Below are 23992 nucleotides of genomic sequence, written 5' to 3' on the forward strand. Positions count from 1 at the left end.
TTTTTAGGGTGCTGTACGTGTGTCCACCACTGATACCTCCTAGAGGTTGTGGCCACCACCAAAAAGGTGCAGGTAGCCGTATATGCTTGTTTATTGGTCCTGAAGAATTGCCATTTAATATAATACAAGGCAAGAAACATGTCGACCTTTTTATCCCTTTAGCACATTTTACTCACATACCTAATGGTGAGAGATGTGCGGATTATTTGATTTTAATCAGGGTGGTGACCATACTTTATTAAAATTGTTTGAAGTGGATCACCTATCCCTGTTTTAGTACACTTACCTTTCACTTCACTTGCACCTACACCATTTATCATAACTAACCTTTTCCCCCCACACACCTCACTCACCGGCGTTTGGAAATAAAGATCTCCGACAGGAAGGCCCCATTGGGTGCCTGATCGGGCATTGCACCGCCGGCCCGATAAGGAGCAAAGACCCGGTGATGAAGCAAGACACCCGCTTGTTGGGTGTGTGAGGGTCTTCTTTTCCAGAAGGAGTAATTTTTACTCCTATTCATCTTATTATTTTCACAACATCACCCTGGGACCTGGAGTGATTCTAACACACACTGTGTTAATTTTAGGAACTGCATACCCTCTTGTTTACACTGATTGATGGGCATGTATGCTGGACCTACGATAATATTAAGCTAGTTTATTATTGTTAAGCCCCCCCCCTTTCCCCTTATTTGTTTGAGAGCAGCATAACAGCCATTCACACAAACAACCTAATCGGCTTTACGAAAGAAGAATCAGAATTCTAGTTAGCTGTACATACCATTGACCTCTGCACCTTTCCTTTTGGCTTTCTCTCCGTTATGTCTTAGAAAGAGTGCACGGACAGAGTTCGGACGGTAGTGGATCTTTTTTAATGTCAACATAGTGCCGGCAGAGGTGGCCATTTTGGGAAGTTTGCCATTCTACTCTTTTTCTCTGAAACACTTTACGCTCGCAAATGCGGAAGTTTACCATACTTAACCGGGTTCCCAAAACCGACTCCTCGTTCAAAGGAGCCACGCGGAGGCAGTATCTAGAGCGAGTGAGCGGCCTTGACGAAGTGAATACGGCACAACCGTTTGTTCTCCCCTGAGACAACAAGCATTTTCCTAGCTTTTTATGCAAATCAGGCAGACATCCTGGTTTTTACATTAACTACCTCTCATTTTCAACAGTGTGTGACTACAGGCGCTCCTCCCCTCCCGTGAAAAAGATCATGGGGCTATAGCATGGTATTAAAAGTGTACGTTAAATTCTGTTATTTATTATTTGTAGAGGCATCATGATACATCACGCCACAAATATATGAACATGATGACATCTCCCAATTTTCTAGGAGACGGATCAATACTACACTTGATCGCAATAGAGTGTGTGCTTTATGTTTTATGTTCTGTGTTGTGACGTCTGGTATTGTTTTGTTTGTTCTTCATGGGCAGCACGGCACCCACTTAATATAATAATTACAGTGTATATAGAGAAAAATATATCACTTCTCTTACAGATTTCCACTAAAGGGGTGTTGTGATCCAGAGATTTTTCTCTAGTATTGTAATATAATGATGTTTTTTATGCTTCCAGACTTAAAGGAACCATACCTATCAGGGTATAGTATTAAGTGCATGTCATTTTTATATGCTTGATTCAGTAACAGACCACATTGTTTTTTCATAAGAGGGGTATAGGGATCTTCTATGGGCCTGATGAGAAGCCAAGGGGATGGCTTCGAATCATGTCGACTAAGGAGGTGGTAGCTCACTGTAGCACAGTACCTCCACTCCCCATTTTTAATAATACCAGCTAGAAGGAACATTAAAATTCATTTTTCCACATAGCCAGGTATTTAACGTACTCCACCATCTACATGTTTGACCATTCCACTCTCACTCCTGCATTACACACAGTATATTCACTACTAAGTGCTCCCGCGTCTTCGTTGGCCATAGCACGCCCGTCCCGCAGCGGGGCGGGAAGAACCCGATGATGAAGCATGCCACCAAGGGTCCTTTTGGTGGGTGAGGGTTATTTTAACAAAACATTGTGCTCCCCTATACATCAGTAGGGACACACTATTCACAAATAGTGATAAAATACTTTGGAAGGATATCTTCGTTTTGCTTTATCCAAGGTGGATTCCTTTTGGTTTCTTTATATCTAGTTGACATACATTATCTGGGAAGCAGAACACCAGGGGGGCTTTAACCCCTTCCCCGCTCATGACGGAACCACTCCGTCATGAGCCACGGTTGCGCTGTGCTCATGACGGAGTGGTTCCGTCATGCTGCGGCCGTTGGCGGCCGCTCCGCCCACGCGGCGCTAATTCCCCACCTGTGCGGGCGATTAGCGCAGTGGGTGGAGACGTGACGGATCCACTCCGTCATGAGCACAGCTCAACCGTGGCTCGTGACGGAGTGGTTCCGTCACGAGCACAGCGGACCCGCAACTGCCCCCAAACCCCCCCAGCGCCGCGGCGGAATTCCTGCCGCGGCGAAGGGGTTAAGGGGCAGTGGAATGGGAGAGCAGTGAGGATTGTTGCTGTATTTAAAACAAAATATTTTGGAAAATAACCCAAAAAAATTAAGAACTTCAAAACAGAGAGGAGAGAGGTTGTGTGTGTGTATTTTAGTGTGTGTGTGTGTGTGTGTGAATATTAAATCCCAAGTGAATCCAGCAGACACCTCACCATACCCGATTGAAAGCACCTGTTCCCAACTATTTACTACCGAACATATGTATTAGGGGGACGTAACACCCCAAACTACCCTCCCCACAAAGCTACGCCCCTGGCAGAAAGCACAAATGCATGGAGCTTCCCATACCTTGCAAAAGCACAGCTGTACAGCTTGTCTTTACAAGTTCACAACTGCCCCAATTTGCAGAAAGTGGGACACAATTTTTTTCCGTTGTCCGATATGCTGATGGGGGCCACTTTCATTTTGGTTCCTATTTTCTGTCCCATTCCGACCCTGTCCCAGTCTATTAGAAAACAAGGAAATATTTTTGCAGCATGCGGGACAGCTGAGTGCCAGAAGAGTTTACCCATGGCTGGCGGATAAGTGCATTTTCACATTTCATACTTTCCACCTGGTGTCTGATAAGTCATTTCTCATTTATTCATGACTGGGGGAGATGAAAGCTACAAGCTACTTTGTACAGGTAGATTCCTACTCTGTGAAAACTCGCAAATGTACACCTTGAAAATCTTCCTACTTCTGTGTGCAAGGGAAGGGACCACCCCCAAGTTTTAAGAGCTCAAGGGAAAAAAACTAGTCAACCGGGATAACATTTTTTATTGTAGAGAAAAACAACATCCGGAAAAAATACACAGTGTATACCCTGTTCCACCTAAGAAAGAGGTGTATGTTATATGGTGTAATATCCCACTGGGCAATCATTGAACTTTCCAGAGTGCTCCACATACCAAGTGCACATTTCCAAAACCAATGCCTGTAACAAATAAAGACTGGCGAATTCTAGGAAAAAATAATCTAAGATATGAGAAAACTCCAATTACGATGCTTGTTGGAGGTCAGGCATAATATAATTTTTCCTGTGTGCATTCTTTTTCCTTTCTATTTTCTTAGCAGAGCTCACAGCCCTGTTTCCGAGGGCTGCTTTGAGTGGAAGAGGAATGGCATAGATTACTTATAACCACAGATACAAATTTAGGGTTATGCCTGGATTTGTGTTAAGCAGCTGGCAGGTCCATACGAATTCACTCACTTCTTACACTGGGCACTGTTGGCAGCTCCATATTGTGGCTTCAGTTTGCTTTACTTGGCTGGAAATTAACGAATCAATCAAAGTGGTGGATGCACACTTTCGAACACTGGCTGTTTCGGTCACCTTTTAGCCACACTCAATCAATTCCTTTACCAATAATTGTTTAAAATAATCCACACATCTCAACTTCACAAATTATCATTCAGAGTAGAGTGGGCAAACATTTTTTAGACGTATTCCAATTACATTTCGCAGTTTAGCGATTTTAGAAAATACATACCTGATTGCATGAACTATGCGTCATACCACTATATGTCTTGAACTGTATGTTTGCTGGATTTATTATAGTTTTTAATTTCTCAACAGTAAGGGTACCAAACATAAGAGGAACCAACGGGTCGCAATCTCCATGGCACTGCAGCACCGGAATATCCTTGTTTACACTATTTACAGAAGCCTGCAAAAGATAAGGAAAAATACTAAACTTAAGCAATAAAATAAAATGTGAGCAGTGTACACAGTTGCAGATTTCACGAGGTGGGAAAGATGGCATATAGGAATCTATGTTTTTGGGGGGTTTCTCCCTGGAGAAAATACTATTCCCAGTGCAGAAAAACATTTTACAATGATAGAAAATATGGGGTTGTTCATTCCCCATTCACACACTGGAGATATACTTGCTCTTTCCATTGACAACAATGCATTTTCAAATGTTTCAAGGGTGGAAAACTATCCGAGAGGGACATAAGAATATCAACAGGCCTACCATTTTGTGTACGTTCATCAACTTGTCTGCAGTGCTTCTATGGGAAGCCCACAAACTCCACTCTCATACACAGGTCTCACCACATTGGCAGAATTTCAATACTCGCAAATCCTGCCAAGCACAAATCTGTAAATGAGCACTAAAATTCTGCTCTTGCAAATGCATTTATTTCCACCATCTATCTTGACCTTAAATGTGAAAATGGCAAGGTGAATCAGGTGGCAAGCGTGCAAACCTTGCACCTGAAAAAAGTGCTACGGACGAAAACACGTGTGCCGCTGGTCAAAAACGCAGGCTAACCGCATTCATAATTAGGTCTCAAAGTGAGTCATTAGCACAGGTGGCAGCTTGATGATGAGGCGCATGGTTAGCAGCCTTATTCCACAAAAAGGGGCAAAGTGGTACGGCTGCGGGGAGACTCTTTATAGCTCGAGGCCTCTTTAAATAGTTTGGCCTCTTTAGCCTTTCTGAGGGCAGGTAAATTGACAGTTGCTTTAAGGAATGGATTAAAAGAATTCCATAGAACAAATCCCTGAACTACGCTTCCCCAAATAATTTTCTATGTATTTGGGAGGGCTACTCACACTTGAATTGGGGTTACAGCTTGGTTTTTAAAGAGGAGTCAATTTACAGGGGGAACCGTCTTCTCGGAGGGCTTAGAAAACAGTAAACAACTTTGAATTTAATTCAGTGAACATTCGTCCAGATGTAATGAGTCCACATTCCTTGTGTTTGAACAGAGTCACGCCACTTGGTTCTGTATTATCTGAAGTTTCTGAATTTCCATTTTTAAGTACAGATGTGGACAATATTACAGTAGTTCCGTACAACAATATAGGGGATCTTGTGATTAAGATAGGGTAGCAGAAGTAGTCTTTTTAGCCTCATCACTTGGATGTTGGTATTCGTCACAAATGAAGTAATCAGGCGGCTTTCCCTCGTCAGGGATGACCACGATGGTAGCCAGTCGTTTGTTCCTGGGCAGTGATCTGAGTTGCAGACACTCCTTGAACATACACAACAAGTAAGGGGCCAGTGTTGAGGCCTTTGGCTTATAGAACTTGACTGGCACTTCATTTGGGCCAATGGCCTTACCCGAATTAAGATCGCGTATTGCTTGTATTATTTCAGTTAGCTCTTCCTCAAAGAGAGCCCTGTCAGACTGCTCAAGGGTTGGGAGGAGAATGTCGGCGAGGAGCTCCTTGGACTCTTCCAGCGTGGCAGTAGTTGTTGGGGAGTAAATTTGGGAGTAGCATGCAGCACAGGAGTCAGCTACACCTTGTGTATCTCTCACTAGTGTTTCAGGGCCCTTCTGCACCTCTTATACCCAGCGGCCTGTCTGCTACCACTTTTATAACCAGGCGAGAGTTTGTGTGCCTTGTTGCCCACCCCATAGAGGTGGTGCTGCGTTTGGAGTGTCAGTGGCCTCATCTGTATATTCCTTTTGCTTTAGTTGCAAGGCGAGTAGGGTGTCAGTAGTCTTGTGTTGGAAAGTCCCTTTCTAACTCCTGCAACTCTTTTTCCAGGGTCTCAAGTTTAGCTCGTTTGTCTCTTTTGTGGGCTACGATCACAGAGAGGCCCTGCCCATTAATGACAGCCTTATACACCTCCCATTGGATCTGTGGTGAGTCAACCTCATTTTCAGTGAAATAGTGTTTTGTTGCCTATACAATGCCCTCTTTAATACATGGCACTTTGAAGTACCACAGACTGTGGAAGATCCTATGCTGTTTGGGACCCATGTGCAGACCAAAGACCGCCTAACTCGGTGAGTAATCCGAAATGCCCTAGGCCAGGTGGTGGACATCTGAATAATGATGGAGTTGATGCATGAGGGTTAAGAGGTGATCAATTCGGGAGAGGCTGCCACACTCATGATATGGGCTCCAACGTCACCAGGGCTACCACACCATGCAAGGCCGCGGCTGTGCACCCAACGCTAGGCATCACCGAAAAGAGCCGGTAGAGTTTTGCCATCAGAGTCATTAGACGACTCAGTGGTATCACTGCAGCCTCACACCATGCCGGTCTTGGTGGAGGGTCACGGATGACGGATCAGTTACCAGATTTACAGGAGATTAGTCTGGTGGGGATCGGAAGCCACTCTAAGAAGTGGTCATCTCTGTCGGCAGTTGGCCACGCCCCCCGGTTACTCATGAATTAGGAAAATATTCTCATATCAATACAAATAAAAATTCCCCTGCTAGAGAACTAAGATTTCACTGGAGTAGCTTTTCCTTCACCAATATGGGATATTTACTACCTTGTAAAAACGGAATAGAATGCCAACCACAGCTTAAAACTCATGGCGAGACAAAGTTATAAAAAGTAATTGGACACAATGTTAAGCTGCATTTAACCAAAAAGGTTTAGCAGAGAAGCTCGACCCACTTAAAAGTTTGTTCTGGAGTCAGAATCCAGGAAATAATACCTGGCAAATGTGCGAATTGATATGCTGGAAACAGGTCTGCACGTCAGTAACATATTTTTTTTTAAATTGCTGTGGTTGCTGCCTTCCTTTGGGAATGAGTCCCAGATCCTCTTGAAAGGGACAGATTTGATTTCTGAAAGAATTCTAGAGAAAACCACATAATGAGGTAGGGGCAGTTCAGATGCTGCCATTCTTATATGTATGGTGCAATGAAAATCAATTTCCTTTGTTCTGTCGAGACAGTATGCAAGAGGCATCATGAGGTTATTGAACCAGAATGTTGATGAGGTCAGAGAGGGATGTTAAATGTGACAAACCTAACAACTAAGTCAAATGTGACATTTCTCAACAAGACAGAGAATTATATTAGTGACTTGGCATCCCTGATCATGGAATTGGTGGCCTGACCTTAGTGAATTTGACAGCAATTACACCACCAGATGGGGATAATAATTTTTAGGAGCAACTGCTTTTAGTCCCCTTTGAGGTGAAAGTTAGGTCAATGCCTAACATCCAGCAAGTAAAAGGTCCTCTCGGGCCCAGAGGATGGACTATAGAAGAAGGGAACACCATCTCATGGTTGTTCTAAAAATACAATAAGATGTTTAGAATGAGTAAGGGATGTGGTTATGAAGAACGCTTAATCTTTATGCAAAACAGTGTAGGACTTAAAAAGGAAAGAATCTGAACCCTGCTGACTAAACAATCAGAAGTAACCACAAATAACTCAAGTTTCCCGGTTACCCATTCAAGCTTAGCAAGCTATTTATTTACAAAGCCTAAGACTCGAACCCCAATAAAACAAGTTTGAGGCAATACATCTCCCATCACCACAGTGTCTTGCAGTGGAAACATTTCGAATCAGAGCTATTCTGGCCACAGGTGGCTTCTACGTACGTGTCTCCATGGATCCATATGAATTCTTGTGTTAAACAAATCAGACACATTAAAGCACATCATCCAACCTACAAGAGAATAGATTGATGTCCTTCACATAAGCCATGTCACAGAATCGTAGCCACCTACTACTGTATTGTGCTCTAGCAAAAGCTCTCAAGGCAGAAAAAGGGCCAAATAGCCAAAAGGTTAGAATCTCTGGCACCATGTGGACAAGCTGATCTAAGGCACGCATGCAGCGTTATGCCCGTCTGATGTTTGAGGGTTCCAATAAAAAGGCACCTCTGCCAGTATATGGATCATAGCCAAGAAAAATACCAGCTATACCTCCGAGACTCCACCATGGTCATGCAGCAATTGGATCAAGTGTCTCAACACATAAAGGGTCAACTCTAATCAGACTAGGAGGATTGTATCCTCAAGGGGCAGATAATCTCTCCTCATCTAGGACACTTGCAGTTGGGTCCAGGACACAATTATCTCCACCTATATCATTCCGATGTCTGAATAGACAGGAGAGAGCAGTTGTTTAGCTTCAACTTGTGAGGAGAGCAAGTCACTTTGAGTGACAGTTTGTTTGGGTGTGAGACAATGAGGTTAAATAGACTGCTGAGAGGAAAATTCCTGTCAGTGTTTATTTCTCATATTCGATGAATGGAATGCCTTGGTATTGAGAATAGCTAACCAAATCACATACCCAAGTTATGTCTATGACAATTCACATGGACATCAAAACAAGTTAAATACAGTAAAATACAGTGAAAGAAGAAAAATGTAGGTGGAGAGGCAGGGGGAGGAGAAGGAAGAGGGTTGTTAAGATCCATTTATGAAGCAATAGGAAAAATATTTTATTGATATAAAAACATCAATTCCACAAAACATGCAACAAATCGTGTTAATTTCAATAACTATAAATTTTGTCAATAGCAAACGCTAAGCGAGAAGTAAGTATTTGAGAGTTTTTGTTTACAAATTACAAATACAAATAGGCAGTGCAAGAACACAAGGCCAGATATACGAAATTCTCATTTTCAAGAGGTGGTGACAAATTAGGCTCACACTTTTTTGCAAATGGAAAACATTTTGCAAACCGACCTATGTACTAAAAGGGCGGTTCCCAAAATTCTGAACCGCAGTAGGTGGCAATCCAACTTACCTTATTAATATTCATGAGGTACATAGCAAATTGCGATTCACTAAAAATGGAGGACACCACTGGGATGGTAGCCAGCTGGGCTCAGCAGACCACCATATCTATTACTGCATGCAAGACGCTTTCTTTTTTTTTTTTAAATGCAGCCCATTTCCTTTAAAGAAAACAATGCGGAATTTAAAAATATTTTTTTGTTTTGTTTCAAGTTTGTTCAATAGTTGGCAACTTTTCCCTTGATAACTGGTTAATCCCAATCAAACTCTTTTTTGATATTTACATAGGAGAAGGGATTGTAAGGGGACCCCTTCCCTTTCGCAAATTTATTACCACCCCAATTTGGGAGTCAGTAACCATCAATGTTTTTGACTGAAGTCACAAATCACTGAGACATACCATAATGAATCGATGTTTGGAAGGGGTGCCTTAAAAACACTCCTTCCAAGTAGAAATTAGAGTTAAGTACATTTAAAAAAACGCCATTTAGTGATCACAAACCCTATGATTTAGCAAATCATAGGCTTTGTGACCGCTAAATGGCTTAGAACATTTGGCTCTAAGGTACTTCAGTTTGATCTTAATTCTGGTTTATTTCCCCAGTCTCTACCCAATCCATGTTCATATCAGCCATCAAGGTAGCCTGTGAGGCCAATTTCACGCCACAATGATTACACATCAAGATAGGCTCTTCCTATGGGCAAACTTCATTTTATGGGTCCTTTGCGGATACAAACAATCACAATACTCAACATAAACGCAGCTTAAAAGTGCCATTAGGAACAACTGAGATTTAGAGACACACCTTCAACTGGATCATGTCAGACTAGATGCCTTGCCCTTTGTCGGAGCCTAGCAGCTGAAGTAGGTCCATGTTTGCCTTCAGGTGTGTAGACCGTATGCGGTCCAGCGTATCACGATGAGCCTCGCTTTACTACCTAAGGTGTCAGCTAGCCAGGGATCTGTCTGAGGGTAGACTGCCTTCTCATAAGACAAGATCATTGTGACCAATATCACAGTCTTCTTAGTTTCCTGATTTCTAGTGCCAGAGGATTTTTGCCACTCAACTGTCTTTCCAGCTTGGAAGAAGTTACTTTTGGCTTAGAAAAATTTCACAGTATAACCACCTTATATTCAATGCAATCATCCTTTATGTCGGCTAAAGGCCATAAAAGAACATTATTAAAATACATCAGACTGTTGCAAAAAGATCTTAGTTCGAAGAAAAAAAAAAAACAGGCCAAAAATAAATATACATGTAAGAATAAGACCTTAAAATACATATATAAAAATAACCGACTTCAGGAGAGCATCTTTCTCTGTCTTAACCTCCAAGTACACATTACATATCTTGAGACAGCTTAGACAATACAAGGTCTAGAATCACCTCTAAGTATTCTGAATGCAATCTTGTATTCTCTCACCCCAACATTGCGACAGAGTGGAAGTATCCACTTCCTCCTGTAGTCATGGCAGACTGGGCAAAATGAAACAAGATGTTCAGCCGTTTCCACCTCACCAAGACAAAATGGACAGTTTTTAACAAGAATCCCTGTTCCACTTTTTCATGTGGCAGTAAAGAACAAGTTACTTACCTTCGGTAACGATATATCTGTAATAATACATAGATTAGTTATAGATTCCTTACCTGTCGAATTACCCCCAAGCGTCAGACTGGATCCGGAGAATTTTTCATCAGCGGTACCCCTGCCCGTTGAAAGGTGGCGTCGGTCGGCTCAGCGTTCATCGTTGGCGTTGTGGTCGCTGGGATGACATTGCGGTAGCTACTTAAGACGTCACCCTTGCGCGCTGACGTAAGTTCTTTTACACGACACTCCACGCCAGAAGCGCAGAGCCATGCAAGACACTGACCACTGGTGCACAAAACTAGAGCCCTGAAAGGTGTTCCCTGACCCTAGAAGTCAGTTTGCAGAACGGGAGGATGGGTGGGGTGGTAATGAATCTATAACTAATCTATGTCTCTTACAGATATATCTTTACTGAAGGTAAGTAACTTGTTCATCTGAAAGAGACAAATAGATACCCCAGCAATACCAACCCTGGAGGTGGGTCTGCGAATTAAGTTCACACCAGATAATCCTGGAGAACAGAACGGCCAAAGAAGCCATCTCTCCGGACTTGGCTATCCAGGCAGTAGTGCTTTGTGAACGTGTGCAGAGATGCCGACGTAGCTGCCTGACAGATGTCATTGAGGGGGACTCCCAGTCCCAAAGCAGTGGTAGCTGCCGTCGCCCTGGTGGAATGGGCGCGCAATCTCGCTGGAGGCTCCTTCTTTGCCAAAGAGTATCAACCTTTAATGCACAAAACAACCCACCTAGAAATGGTCCGTTAGTGCACAACCCGACCTTTTTTGGCACCCATGTAGCCAACAAAGAGCTGGTCATCCACCTGGCATGGCGCGATCCAAATAAAAAGAAAGCGCACGTTTTGGATCCAGACGGTGGAGCCTCTCTTCCTCCTTAGAAGGATGCGGAGGAGCAAAGAAGGTGGGCAAAGTGATGGTTTGACCAATGTGGAAAGAAGTAACCACGTTGGGAAGAAAGGAAGGTCTGGTTCTGAGGACGACCTTGTTCGGATGAACAGCCAGAAAAGGAGGCTTTGAAGAAAGAGCTTGGAGCTCACTCACCATGCGAGCAGAAGTGATAGCAAACAGAAAGGCAGTCTTTAAAGTAATAAGTCTGAGAGGACAGTTATGAAGCGACTCAAAGGGAGCGCGCATGAGGAAAGTAAGTACAAGTTCAAGTCCCACTGAAGCATTATGAAGGAAACAGGAGGACAAAGATGAGTAATGCCCTTAAGGAAGCGATTTACAACAGGGGACTTGAAAAGAGAAGGCTGATCAGGAAGCCTAAGAAAGGCTGAAATGGCTGAGAGGTAGCCCTTCAAAGTGCCCAGAGCAGAGTCCTGCGGGGCCAAAGACAGGAGGAACAAGAGAACCTCAGAAAGAGGAGCAGAAAGGGAATTGTCAGCCTTTGCTGTGCACCATGCCACAAATTTGTTCCATTGCAGGTGTATACCGTCTAGGTGAAGGGTAGCCTGGCTGCCAAGATATCACAGACCTCGGCAGGAAGGTCGAAGGCGGTCAACTGTCGCTGCTCAATCTCCAGGCAAGGAGGTGGAGACTGGACAGGTTCGGATGGAGGACCGTTCCCTGCTGCTGCGTCAGAAGATCCTCCCGAAGAGGCAGTCGGATCGGAGGGTCAATGGCCATGTGTAACAGCTCAGGATACCAGACTCTTCGTGCCCAATCCGGAGCCACAAGAATGACTTGGGCCCGGTCACGCTTGATCTTCTTCAGCACTCTGGGCAAAAGTGGTACTGGCGGAAAGGCATATAGAAGACCGCAACTCCACTCATGACGAAAAGCGTCACCTAGAGAGTGCCGCATTGGAAATTCCAATGCGCAGAATTGCTGACATTTCGCGTTCTCTGGTGGCGAATAGGTCTAACCAAGGCTCTCCCCACTGCTGAAAGAGACCTTGCACCACCTCAGAGTGAAGATACCATTCGTGATCCATCATGGACCTGCGGCTGAATTCGTCCGACCTGATGTTCAGTGTACCTGCCAGGTGTTGAACCACCAGGGATATGCTCTGATGTTCCAGCCATGTCCAGAGACGGAGAGCCTCTTGACATAGGGTCCATGACCCCACCCCGCCCTGTTTGTTGCAGTACCACATTGAGGTGGTGTTGTCCGCGAACGCCTGCACCACCCTTCCCCCGGACAGAGGAAAGGAATGCTTTCAGTGCGAGATGGATCGCCCGAAGCTCCAGAAGGTTGATGTGGAGCCCAGACTCCGCTGGAGAGCAGAGAGCTCTGATCTACGGCTCTCACATGTGGCCGCCCCATCCTAGAAGTGATGCATCCGTCACCATTGCATAAGGGAGAGGGATCTGCTGTTGACCCAATCCTGGTTCGTTAGCCACCATTGCAATTGACATGCAGCTCCCTCCGAGATCTGAACGCAATCGGACAGATTCCCCAGATGCTGTGCCCACTGGAACGTCAGATCCCACTGCAGAGCCCGCATATGCCACCTGGCATGATCCACCAGCAGGAGGCAGGAGGCCATGAGGCCCAGCCGCCTCAGACTCATTCTGACCGAAACCTGGGATAGAGGCTGAAAGATCGGAATCATAACCCGAAACTGCGTTGTGTCCAGAACCGTTCTGATAAAAAGGAGCCTCTGAGAGGGAATCAGGTGTGACATCGGCACTATAGTAAACTCCAGCGAGTGCGGGAGGTCCGCCGTAGTCTGGAGTTGGGAGACGAATGCCTGGGGCAAGCCCGCCTTCAACAGCCAATCGCCGAGATAGGGGAAAGACTGGAATCCCTGATCTGTGCACATGAGCTGCGACCACCGCCATCACATTCGTGAACACCCGCTGGTAAGGCCAAAGGGGAGCACGGTAAACTGAAAGTGCTCGTGGCCTACCGTGAACCGCAGGTAACGCCGGTGGGCCGGCATAACGGGAATGTGAAAGGAAGCGTCCTGCAAGTCCAACGCTACCATCCAGTCTCCAGGGTCGAGGGCAGACAGGACCTGAGCTAGCGTCAACATTTTGAACTTCTCCTTCTGGAGGAAGCAGTTAACGTTCCTGAGATCCAAAAGAGGATGCATGCCTTTGTCCTTTTTGGGCACCAGAAAGTAGTGGGACTAGCAACCAAGACCTACTTCTGGGACAGGAACTCGCTCAATGGCTCCCTTGGCCGAAAGAGCCGAAACTTCCTGCTGGAGAAGGGCCAGATGATCCCAGACATTCCATGGTACTGAGGTGGCATAGCCGGCGTGGTAGTCTCGAAGGGGAGGGAGTAGCCCCTCTGGACTATCTGCAAAACCCACCTGTCTGACGTGATGGTGCGCCAGTGGGGGAGGTGATGGCGACAAATGGACGCCTACGACTGACGTGGAGCCGCACAATGCCACCTTCAGACGCGCAGGGGTACTGCTGACGAAAGCTTTCCGGATCCAGTCTGATGCCTGGGGGTAATTGTAAGGTAAGGAATCTATCACTAACATGTCTCTTTCAGATCATCAGCTACAGTTTGACAAGAAAGCACATCTACGACTGGATCTAAGCCACACACCTCGGTGAAATGCTTAATCCAATCATTGGCCGGTATGTTATTCCCAAGTGCCAAATGAGTTTCTAGTTCGCCACCTGCTGCCACATGCCAAAAGGTGCAGTAATCCCAATTTTTGGCAGCATTCAACATTGAGGCCTATCTACTGTGTGCCCACTTTCTCTTAGCTTTAATGATAGTGTCTTTATAATGCTCCCTAGCTAGTCGTACTTCATGTCTGTGCCCCAGTCTAATAAACTGCAATAGAGCACACTTAGCTTTCCTACAAGGCTTGGTATACCAGTAGTCCTCCTTGTTCTTGAATTTCCCACCTCCCGATTCTTTGGCGAGTAGTGTCCTGAGGGACGTAAACATTAAATTATACAATGCGTTCACCATCGCACTAGAGTCTAGGCGTTTACTAGGCACTATCTCACCTACCACTGCTTCTAGGCCTGCCGTTAGAGCATATAAGACTTTCTCAAGGGTTTCCTCTGACTTCATCTGCCACCACACTCCATTTGAGTCTACGCCGATTACTAGATGGGATCAAACTCTGGTCTAAGAGTACATTAGGGCTTATAGGGAGAGAGTCACCAAGCGCTGCAAATGTGAGGCTCAAAGCATTCTGGTCAATATCCTGGCTCGCAATAACCACCATATCGTCAAGAGCTGGCCATAACCTAATACCCAAAATAATGTAACTTATCAAGCAGGAGCAATGCAAATGGTTAATACATCTTTCCTTTCTATGTCGGATTTAGTTCTCCCATTACAGGTCCGAAGTCCAAGACTAAAGGTAAATACAACCATATACAAAACAAAAAAGTGATTAAAGTGATGAGTTGAATGCTTGAATTAATCTCAGCCATACTCTGGTCCGCATTCAACATCATAATTTTTGGGGTTACTGTATAACTACCTAAAGGCATCAACTTTATGAAAAACAGCCCTGGTCCTGCCCACAAAGGAATAATCCAATCAGAACTGCTATGCGACAACCCCTCTGAATGGGAACTAACGTAATCCCCCACTGTCTTTCGATTATTGGAGCCTCATCAGTGGGGAGCAGCTTGTGTCCAATGATACACCAAGCATGAGACCCATGTCTTATGTTCAAGGATGTGAAGGGACAGACAGGACCCACTTGACTGACGCTTTTAGGGGCCTATTACGCTTCCTCGCTACAAACCTCTAGAGATTGAAGACGTTCAGACCTAGCAAGGCTTCAGCCCACAAATATATTCTAAAGATGGTGGATCACATGATGCTTCTCACTTTGCTTCACCCAGAAAACTTTGAAACCAACATAACATTTTCATGCAAAATATATTAAATCAAATCGAAAAAGGAAAAGGAGCAAAATTAACGATTCAGTGTTGTGTCAGGATTCAGACACTGAGTTACTGGCAGGGCTGGAAAGGCTTAGACATTTGTGAAGACAGGGTGGTGGAGATTGAACTCTCAGACATTAGACTCTACAACACAGCCTCAGTAGCCACCCTCACTTCCAGGTTATCAAAAGCAGTTCCAGCTAGGTCCTTTCTGCAAAACTGAATACCAATTCACCACCCCAACCTTCTGTCTGGACTGTGATAAGGGAATTCTTGTGGGACAGGGACCAACTGAAGGATGCAGAGTATATTCTGTCGACCTTGACACAGTACTGGAAAGCTTTCCCATGATTCCACAAATGTATGCATGTCTGCTGCAGACTGGGTAATCAAAGTACTGCTGTGAGATACCTGAAACCGTTCACCACTTCAGGCTTGTGTTGACAGTAGTGAGCCTGGACAGGTGCCTTTGGTTAACTTTCTTTAGCCATTAAAGCAACAAACCTTGACACCAGTTCTGGGAGCTCTGGTAACTTTCAAACTTGTGGGGCCTCATTATACTGGTAACTGCTAATTCTCCAGATTAAACCTTGAAAGCTTTATTCTCTAACGTTCCATTTCCATTAGTCCTGGCGTGCTATGGAAGGGGTCAGATTAAGGAGGATGAGATTCAGTCTCCCATCACCCTGGTAGCCACCTTGCCTGGAGCTTTAGGAGCTCTGTGCAGGTTTTAACATATTTCATATCTCATTCTCCCACACCATGGTGCATTCCCACAAAAACTGGACAATATGTGAGACTAAATGCCTTTCCAATTGTCCAGGCCTGGTAGAGTGTGTTTAGTTGCTTGCACTTTATGCGTCTGTGGACACCAAAATGCCCCTCATTTTACTTCCTTTCAGACAAAGGGCCACGCTTTGACAGTAGAGTAGACCACTATACAGTAAAAGAAAGATCTTTCTGACACCTTGCTCCCCACCGGCATGTCTTTATGAAGTTGCAGATCCTGACAGGAGATTTTTCAGAACCTACCAGATACATTTGAAAACAGCAGTAAAACAGCAGAAAGTCAACCCTGGCTGAAACAGCAGTCAGACGCAAGAAAACCTGGCTCATAATGATTTCCTCACTTGGCAGACAAAACAAAATAAGAAAACAATGCAGAGATGGAGTGTGTTTGTCAGGCAGAGTTAACATTCAGCTAATCTGCATATGTAGCAGTAGTTTCATTAAGGATCCCTCCTGTGATATCTGGTGAGAAGCTGAGAGGGCTTTTAGGTACTGTGTACACATCTCTGGACTACTTGACAGGATAGAGAATTCCATACAGGAAAGGTCAAGCAGCTAGTCAGGCCCACAGAAACTAAGCATGGGCCTTCAGACTTGATCTTAACCAGGAGGAAACAGATCGCACTTGGATACACACTCTGGAAGCAGCTATAGCAGCCACACTCTGTGCCACACAGGTCCAAAGGTGATCCACAAGCTGGAGGAAACCTGTAGCTTAGGTCTCGGGTCTGGCAGTTAGCACATTGCTCAGATCGAAGTCTGGAATTGTCTACAATTCAGTGAAGTCAATGCCTATGAGCACAGGACCAGGTGCACCTTCCAGGTAGCTCATCTGGCTGGTAGCAAGCATTTCCTCCATACAGTGGATGAAGAAATGGAGAGATGTGGTTGTCCTCTGTGTTCAGCAGTTCTTGCGACCAATATTGTTCAAAGAATAAAAGGTAACTGTTTGAAACCAGCAACCTCAATCAGTGTCTTTATAGCGCATTTACACCATTCAAGTCTTTTGATGCGCACAATCAATATTGCAAAGAGATATACTTGAAATGTTAGTGAACATCCTAAACACAAACAAACATGAAGGACCAAGTCATACACTGGACTGCCCCATGCCACTGTATCCAATTTACACTGGGAGGTCAGAAGGCATTTCCCCTGGGTGCAAGTACTGCAATACAAAAAGTATGATCATGTTGCTTCTAGTACCAGCATGTGTGTAGGTGGGGGGTGCTACCTCTTGAAGACCGGATACCCCTTTAAGACAACAGTGTATGAGCCCAATTTAGACCACAAACCAAAGAACAATGGGTGTCCCTGAGAAGCACAAACTTGCAGTTTCAGGGGTCCCCAAGAATAGGGGACCATGGAGACAGTTGTTGGAAAGGATGAAGACATGGAACTTTCACTGACAACCAAAAAAAGTGATGGCCGGTGGTGGGGAAACCTAGCCGGTCAGTATGTCAGGCACTCGGTTTGACAGTAAGGTTCAACAAATACACCAATTAATAGAAGTAGTGCTGGGGCTACTACCATTGCAACTTCTAGAATTACTACTGCCAATACAGTATGAGTGGTACTACTATGGTTAGAATTACTCAGATTATTATGACTTTTAATACTAAAAGTATGGTCACATGCCAGTATCCATAGTGACTGCAAAGCCTGAGGCGGGCTTTTCAAGATTAATTCTTAGGGATTAGATAATATGGCCGATATTCCATGGTTAACCTATGTGAAATAGACTCTTGGATTATTTGGGTGTTTTAGAGCTTTTTTCAAACCCAAATCTAGTAGTTGTAGAGTAAATTCAAAAGATTACGTCAAAGCTGTTTTTTAATTATTGTTCCAATGTACGTAATGAAAAGGCACAAGCCATGCAATCAGTCGTTAATTCCCTGTTTGTCTATTTCTTCTAGGCTGGAGCCATACATTGTATTAGTAAGTAATCAGCAATATAGATGTTACCTCATTTGCCTACGCCTCAGCACACTGCACTTTTTGGTAATGTTTCCCTTGCAGGGCAAGTGGTTTCCGACTCTCCCGAGATGTCCCTATGAAACTTTACCACACCAAAGCAATACGCATTTCATGCTTTTTTGCACTTTATATTATCATCTGCATAGACAATATTTGGTGCCAATTTTACGAGCTACCAATAATAGCCAGCATAAGATCGAAGTGATTTATTTATAGTAACTAGGGTCCCCTCAAATTTGTTATACAGTTATTAATAATATTAGAAGTGCTCTAGGAGTCAGGAAGACTTATGGAATATTGAAATAGTTGTAATTATATGAATTTAAATTTAGTTTTATAGCTGATGATTTTATCTTTGATTGTTTAAATCTGTATGGAGAATGCTTCTTGTTCAGTATTCAGTTTATAAATTTAAAATTGACATCCTTAGGTAATAGGCTATTTATTTATTTGCATGAGTCACTTTCAGTTGTTTGTACATTTTTTGGGTAGTCCTTTTTGGGTTTTGTTATAGTATGGTCTTAGTAATATTAAATTATGCACTACCTCATATGCTATAAATATGAAGCTTTTGTATTGATTTTCATTTAAGTATTATTTTATGTTTAATAATGTATTATTTGTGAATTTATTTTTATGGCTTGTAGCCTAATAAAGATGATGATGATGACGACGATGGCTCAAATAGCAAAATTGCTCCCCATACCACTAGTGCTCCTGATGGTCCACCTACTACTACTAAAGCGGTTTTACCTGCTATGGCCTATAGAGCCCTTTTTTGCGAAAGGTGCACGTAGTGGTATAACATGCTAGACTGGTATCAGTGGTACGAGAATCAATCTTAGTAGTGTGAGTAAGGGACCAAGTAGGCCAGGTTTACACATCTATAGTGGGTTGGGGGGGGGGGGGGTAGTGGCAGCAGGATGGCAAAGTATGTCTTGGGGTGGGTGACTGTAACGTATAAGGGTATCTTAATTTGAACACCGACTATGGTAATGAGGTCACTTCCAGTTTGAATTGGATCAAAGTAGTTAACGAAAGATAATTGTTTAAGTTGCAGTATCATGCTTAGGAACTTGCAATCATGTCACACTTGCCCACTAATTCAAGAATTATTATCATAACAGAGTCCAACTTTATAACAGCTGTGGGTTTCTTGGCTATCCAGAATGTCAGGAATACCACTAGTGTGAAAGGAAAACTTACGGTATCGTAGGAATTAAAACCTTCTGCGAAAAGCCACCAATGTACAATGAATGATCACACTGTTCCAGTAAGTACCACCATTTTCTAAATGCTGTCCCATCATGGCAAGAATTACAGCCACAATGCCAGCACCATCATTTTGCCATACATGGGCAACAGCTTGCCACAAATGTGCACAAGAATGGCCAGCATTCAGTCAGGGCTAACATCATGTCAGAGACAGGCTACATCTTACCAAAGGTGCCCGGAATATGCCAGGATCTACCACCAATATACCAGGGTCAGAATTTCAACCGGGTGGGCAAAGGACATTATCACATTCATGTTTACCAACATTGTGACCATTTTATCAGTGTGAGTACACCCCTCGCAAACATGCTTGAGGCTCATACACACTCCATGCCCCACTTCAGGGGGACACGATCTCCTTCCATGCTAACACCCTCAAGTAATTTACAAGAAAATAAAAGACAAATGGCAACTTTTGAGACATCCTGTAATCAGGTAAACCCAACTCATGGAAAGAAATCTTTCTGGGTAACACAGACTTTAATTAAGGAATCTAAAGTCTTTTGAACCATATTTGATGGTGGTGGAAATATCAAACTTGTTAACTAAAAAACGATCTACCGCAAGGCATGCCTGGCCGGGTGGGGGTGGGGGTGGGGGGGGGGGGGGGGGGGGGGGGATTAGCATTCCCGGTACTATAAAGAGCTTTCCAAATTTACACTTTTAAAATGTACTTATGTTTTTCACATCCTCAAATGCCTACCTCTAAGACGGCCTTTTCAACATTGATAAATCATTAAGAGCTGAAACTGGATGGAATACCTGAGGGAAAGAAGTTCTCAATGGCAGCCAGCAGCTGAGCGCAAGGACACCTGCCAATTTCTGATGAGTTGTCAAAGCAGTATAAAGAGATAGGGCTCCACCCTGTGGAAGAAAAATAATTTGTTAGAAAAGATCACTTGTTTACCATGCACCTAGGAAACGTGTCCTTTCATTGTATGAAAGCCTTGAGGCTAATAAAGAGTACGGTATCAATTAGGTGCCACAGCTGGAGCAGTGCAGGTTGTGCGACTGAAAACAAGTTTACTTACCTTTGGTAGCAATATTTCTGATGGTTACTCCAACTGCAGATTTCTCGCCTCTTGAATATTCTTCCAGGTGCCAGATAAAACAGGAAAACGTTTCTCCATATCTCTACCCAGTAGGAGGCACCAGCTCTGTTGGACACTAACTGTCCAACCCCGCAAAGTGCCCCCACTGCTTTAGCGATGTCAGTTTCTCACCCATTTTGTTTCACTCCACTGAAGCAGTAGGATGAGAAGGACATCATATAAAGAGATGCAGTGCAAAAAAGAATCTTGGAATCTTACCATGTTGGCCCATAACCATGGTAGAGGATCTATTAGAAATATTGATACCAAAGTCATGTAACTTTTTCTTCTGATGGATACTTCAGCCCACAGATCCATCACCTCTTGAATAGATTCCAAAGCAATACGCACCAAAGGAATTCAAGGCTTTGATGGATGGTAATAGCAGAAAGTCCTATAGTACGAATCGGATGAAATGCCCATCTCTTCTCTCCTCCGAATGACGAAGTGGCCACCCTGCAGATGTCACCTATAGGAACTCCCCTAGCCAAGGCAGACATTGAGGACTTGGCTCTTATGGTGTGCGCCCTGATGCTCTCTCATGGTTTTCGTTGGGTCATTGCATAATATGCACAAATTAATCCTAGATAAGATTCCTTTCTATACTGCTTTTCCTTTTCTGATGCCCAAATAGCCTATCAAGAGCTTGTCACCCACAGGGAAGTCCTTTGAGTAGTCCACATAAAAGCTCACAACTCCTTTGGATCCAGCTTGTGCAGCCTCTCTGCCTCCTTTATAGCATGAGGTGGAGGAAAGAAGAATGGGAGAGTGATCAATTGACCGAGAGGGAAAGGAGTCACCACTTTCAAGGGGAAGGCAGTTCTGATTCCAAGGACCAACTTGTCATGATGAAAAGTGGTAAAGGGTGGCTTCACGCTCAGTGCTTGCAACTCACTCACATGCTTGGCCTAAGAAATGCCAAATAGAAAAAAACGCTTTAATGGTTAAAAGCCTGAAGGAAAAACTGAAGCAGCTCAAATGGAGTGGCCATCAAAAAGGTAAAAGCCAGGTTTACATCACACTGCAGCATCACAAAAGGAGTGTGAAGAAACATATTAGCCATACCTTTGAATGAACGTAAAATAATGGGGGACTTATAAAGGAACGGTTGATCCGTGAGTCAAAGGAATACTGATAATGTCATTAGACACTCCTTCACCTCACCCCTGTCAAAGCTTTCCAGGGCTAAAAGCGTGAAAGTTAGATCGTCAGACAGCTACCTTTCAAGGAGTCAATCTGGTGATCTGCGCACCAAGCGATAAATCTTTGCCATCTCCAAGGGAGAATAGATTTCATAGAGGAACGACAGGCAGATAAGAACACATCCAGCATGGACGCCAGTCAAGTGTCCCTGGCTCAATCTCCACACATGAAGGTGAAGGCTCTGAAGATTCGGATGGATGACCTGTCCTTCCGATTGGGAGAGAAGATCCACTCTGATATCAAGAGTGAGTGAGGGACATAAGGAGAGGTGTAGAAGAGCTGCATACCACATCCTTCTCAGCCAATCCAGGGCCTTGTCTTGGCAGATCTTCCTCAGAACTCTGGACTCAAGGGTAAAGGAGGGAATGCAAAATGAATATCAATGTTCCACTTAGACCCAAAACGTGTCCCCCAATACTCCTTGCATTGGATGCTGGAGGGCTCAGAATCTCTGCACTGTGAACTGGAAGGAGTAGTAAAGAGTTTCACACGGGGTATCCACTACTGGTCAAATATGCTCTTCACAACCCCCGGGTGAAGACACAACTTGTGGTCTCCATGAAGACGCGGACTCACGCCGCTTGCTGTGTTGTTCAGCGAGCCCGCCAGATGATTCACCACCAATCACAATCTGGGCTTGTGTGCCCATGACCACAACTGCATAGCTTCTTAGAAGAGGGACTGGGATCCTACTCCTGCCCTGCTTGTTGACATACCACATTGTGGTCACATTGTTTGTCAAGATCTGGACTGCCTGGCTGTGAAGGGAACGTAGGAATGGCTTGAGCGCTATGCAAATCGCCCTCAGATTAAGCAGTCAGAGGTGGAGACAATGCTCTTCTGGAGACTAGATACCTGTGATCTCCAGCTCCTCCAGGTGAGCTCTGCATGCTTGTGTGGAGGCATCCGTCACTACTGTGGCCATAGCTGGAGTGGGTTGGAAGGACATACCTCTTGAAAGGTTTGCCTCCACACCCCACTAGGTAAGCTCTGCTGCAGCGTTCCCAGAGATCACAATGGATTCCATAAGGTCGCCCTCATTTTAGAACCATGCCTGCAGAAGCAACACTGGAGAGCCCTCATATGCCAGCAGGTGTGGGTGACCAGGAGGATGCAAGAAACTATAAGACCAAGAAGGCTAAGGACACATAGGAACAGAATCCAAGCACATTACTGGATGCGCAGGAGAAACAAATGAATTTCCTGCTTCTTCTGTGCACATGAGAAGGCTCTACCTAAGGGAGTATCTAGAATTGCTCCAATAAACAAGAGATACAGAGAGGGCACAGTGTCAGATTTGGGCACACTGACTGAAAAGCCTGGGTCGTGCCGCAAGGATGTAGTCTACTGCAGGTGCGGGTGCACCATGTTCAGATTACTGGCCTGCAGAATTCTTTTGTCTAGGTAGTGAAAAATGGGAATCCCCGACCTCCTGAGATGAGCTGCCACCACTGCCATCACCTGTGTGAAGACTTGTGGGACCAATTTCAAGCCAAAAGGAAGACCCACAAATTGATAGTGAGTCATACCTTCCAAAACGCGCAAGTACTTCCTGGGGGATCTGTATATGTAAATATGCATATGTAAGTACAGTGGCACCATCCATTCTCCGACCTCGAACCCCAAAAGTACCTGAGCAAGGGACAGCATCATGAACATCTCCTAGCACAGTAAGACGTTCAAAATCCTATAGGACTTTAATCAGAATGTTGGCTTTAGTTTCAACAGTATTTAAGGGCAACTCCATGCTCCAGGATGAGGGGGTCCAGGGGATGTATCTATGCCACTAGCCTCAGCAAGGGCTCTTGAATGTCATCCTTCCCAGAGTGTATACCAAACAGTACGTAAAGAGTATAGTGTTCTCTGAACTGCACTTCTGGACTTGTGTAACAGAGGCGGAGGTTGGGATTGTTCCAATGCAAGGACCGACACCAAGGCACCACAGTAAGTCTGAATATATCCAACATGCTGTCGAGATTGGCCATAGGTCGAGTCTGCTTACTAGAAAGTCTGTTACTGGAGTAGAACAGGAGAAAGGGATGGTGGCACAGGGCATCAGAGGTGCTGACTCCTGAGGAGGGAAAGCCTTGACGAGCTCTGGCTCCAAAGAAGGAAAGGTTTGGGTGACTTAAGTCTTGTGTTTGCCCCAGTGCTTTTTCTTCTCTTGCTTTGAGAAGATGGCTCTCAACTCTGACAACTCCAGTGACAGAGTGGGGTCTGGACCTTTACCTCTCTCTACTTTCGTTGGCTCCAGCCATAAAGATCTTAGAC

General features: G+C 44.5%; 1 protein-coding gene across 1 annotated transcript in view; it reads right to left on the reverse strand.

The window, feature by feature from the left end:
• LYPLA1 (lysophospholipase 1) overlaps positions 1-23992 on the reverse strand; it is a 305618-nt gene that overhangs the window by 15873 nt on the left and 265753 nt on the right. Inside the window, exons 7-8 of the mRNA XM_085605626.1 lie at positions 20190-20291; positions 4006-4182 (exon numbers count right to left, since the gene is read on the reverse strand). Coding sequence (XP_085461752.1) covers positions 4006-4182; positions 20190-20291 — 279 coding nt within the window. The remainder of the gene's footprint in view (positions 1-4005; positions 4183-20189; positions 20292-23992) is intronic.

Source organism: Triturus cristatus, chromosome 5_1, assembly GCF_964204655.1.
Source record: "Triturus cristatus chromosome 5_1, aTriCri1.1, whole genome shotgun sequence".
Taxonomy (NCBI): Eukaryota; Metazoa; Chordata; class Amphibia; order Caudata; family Salamandridae; genus Triturus; species Triturus cristatus.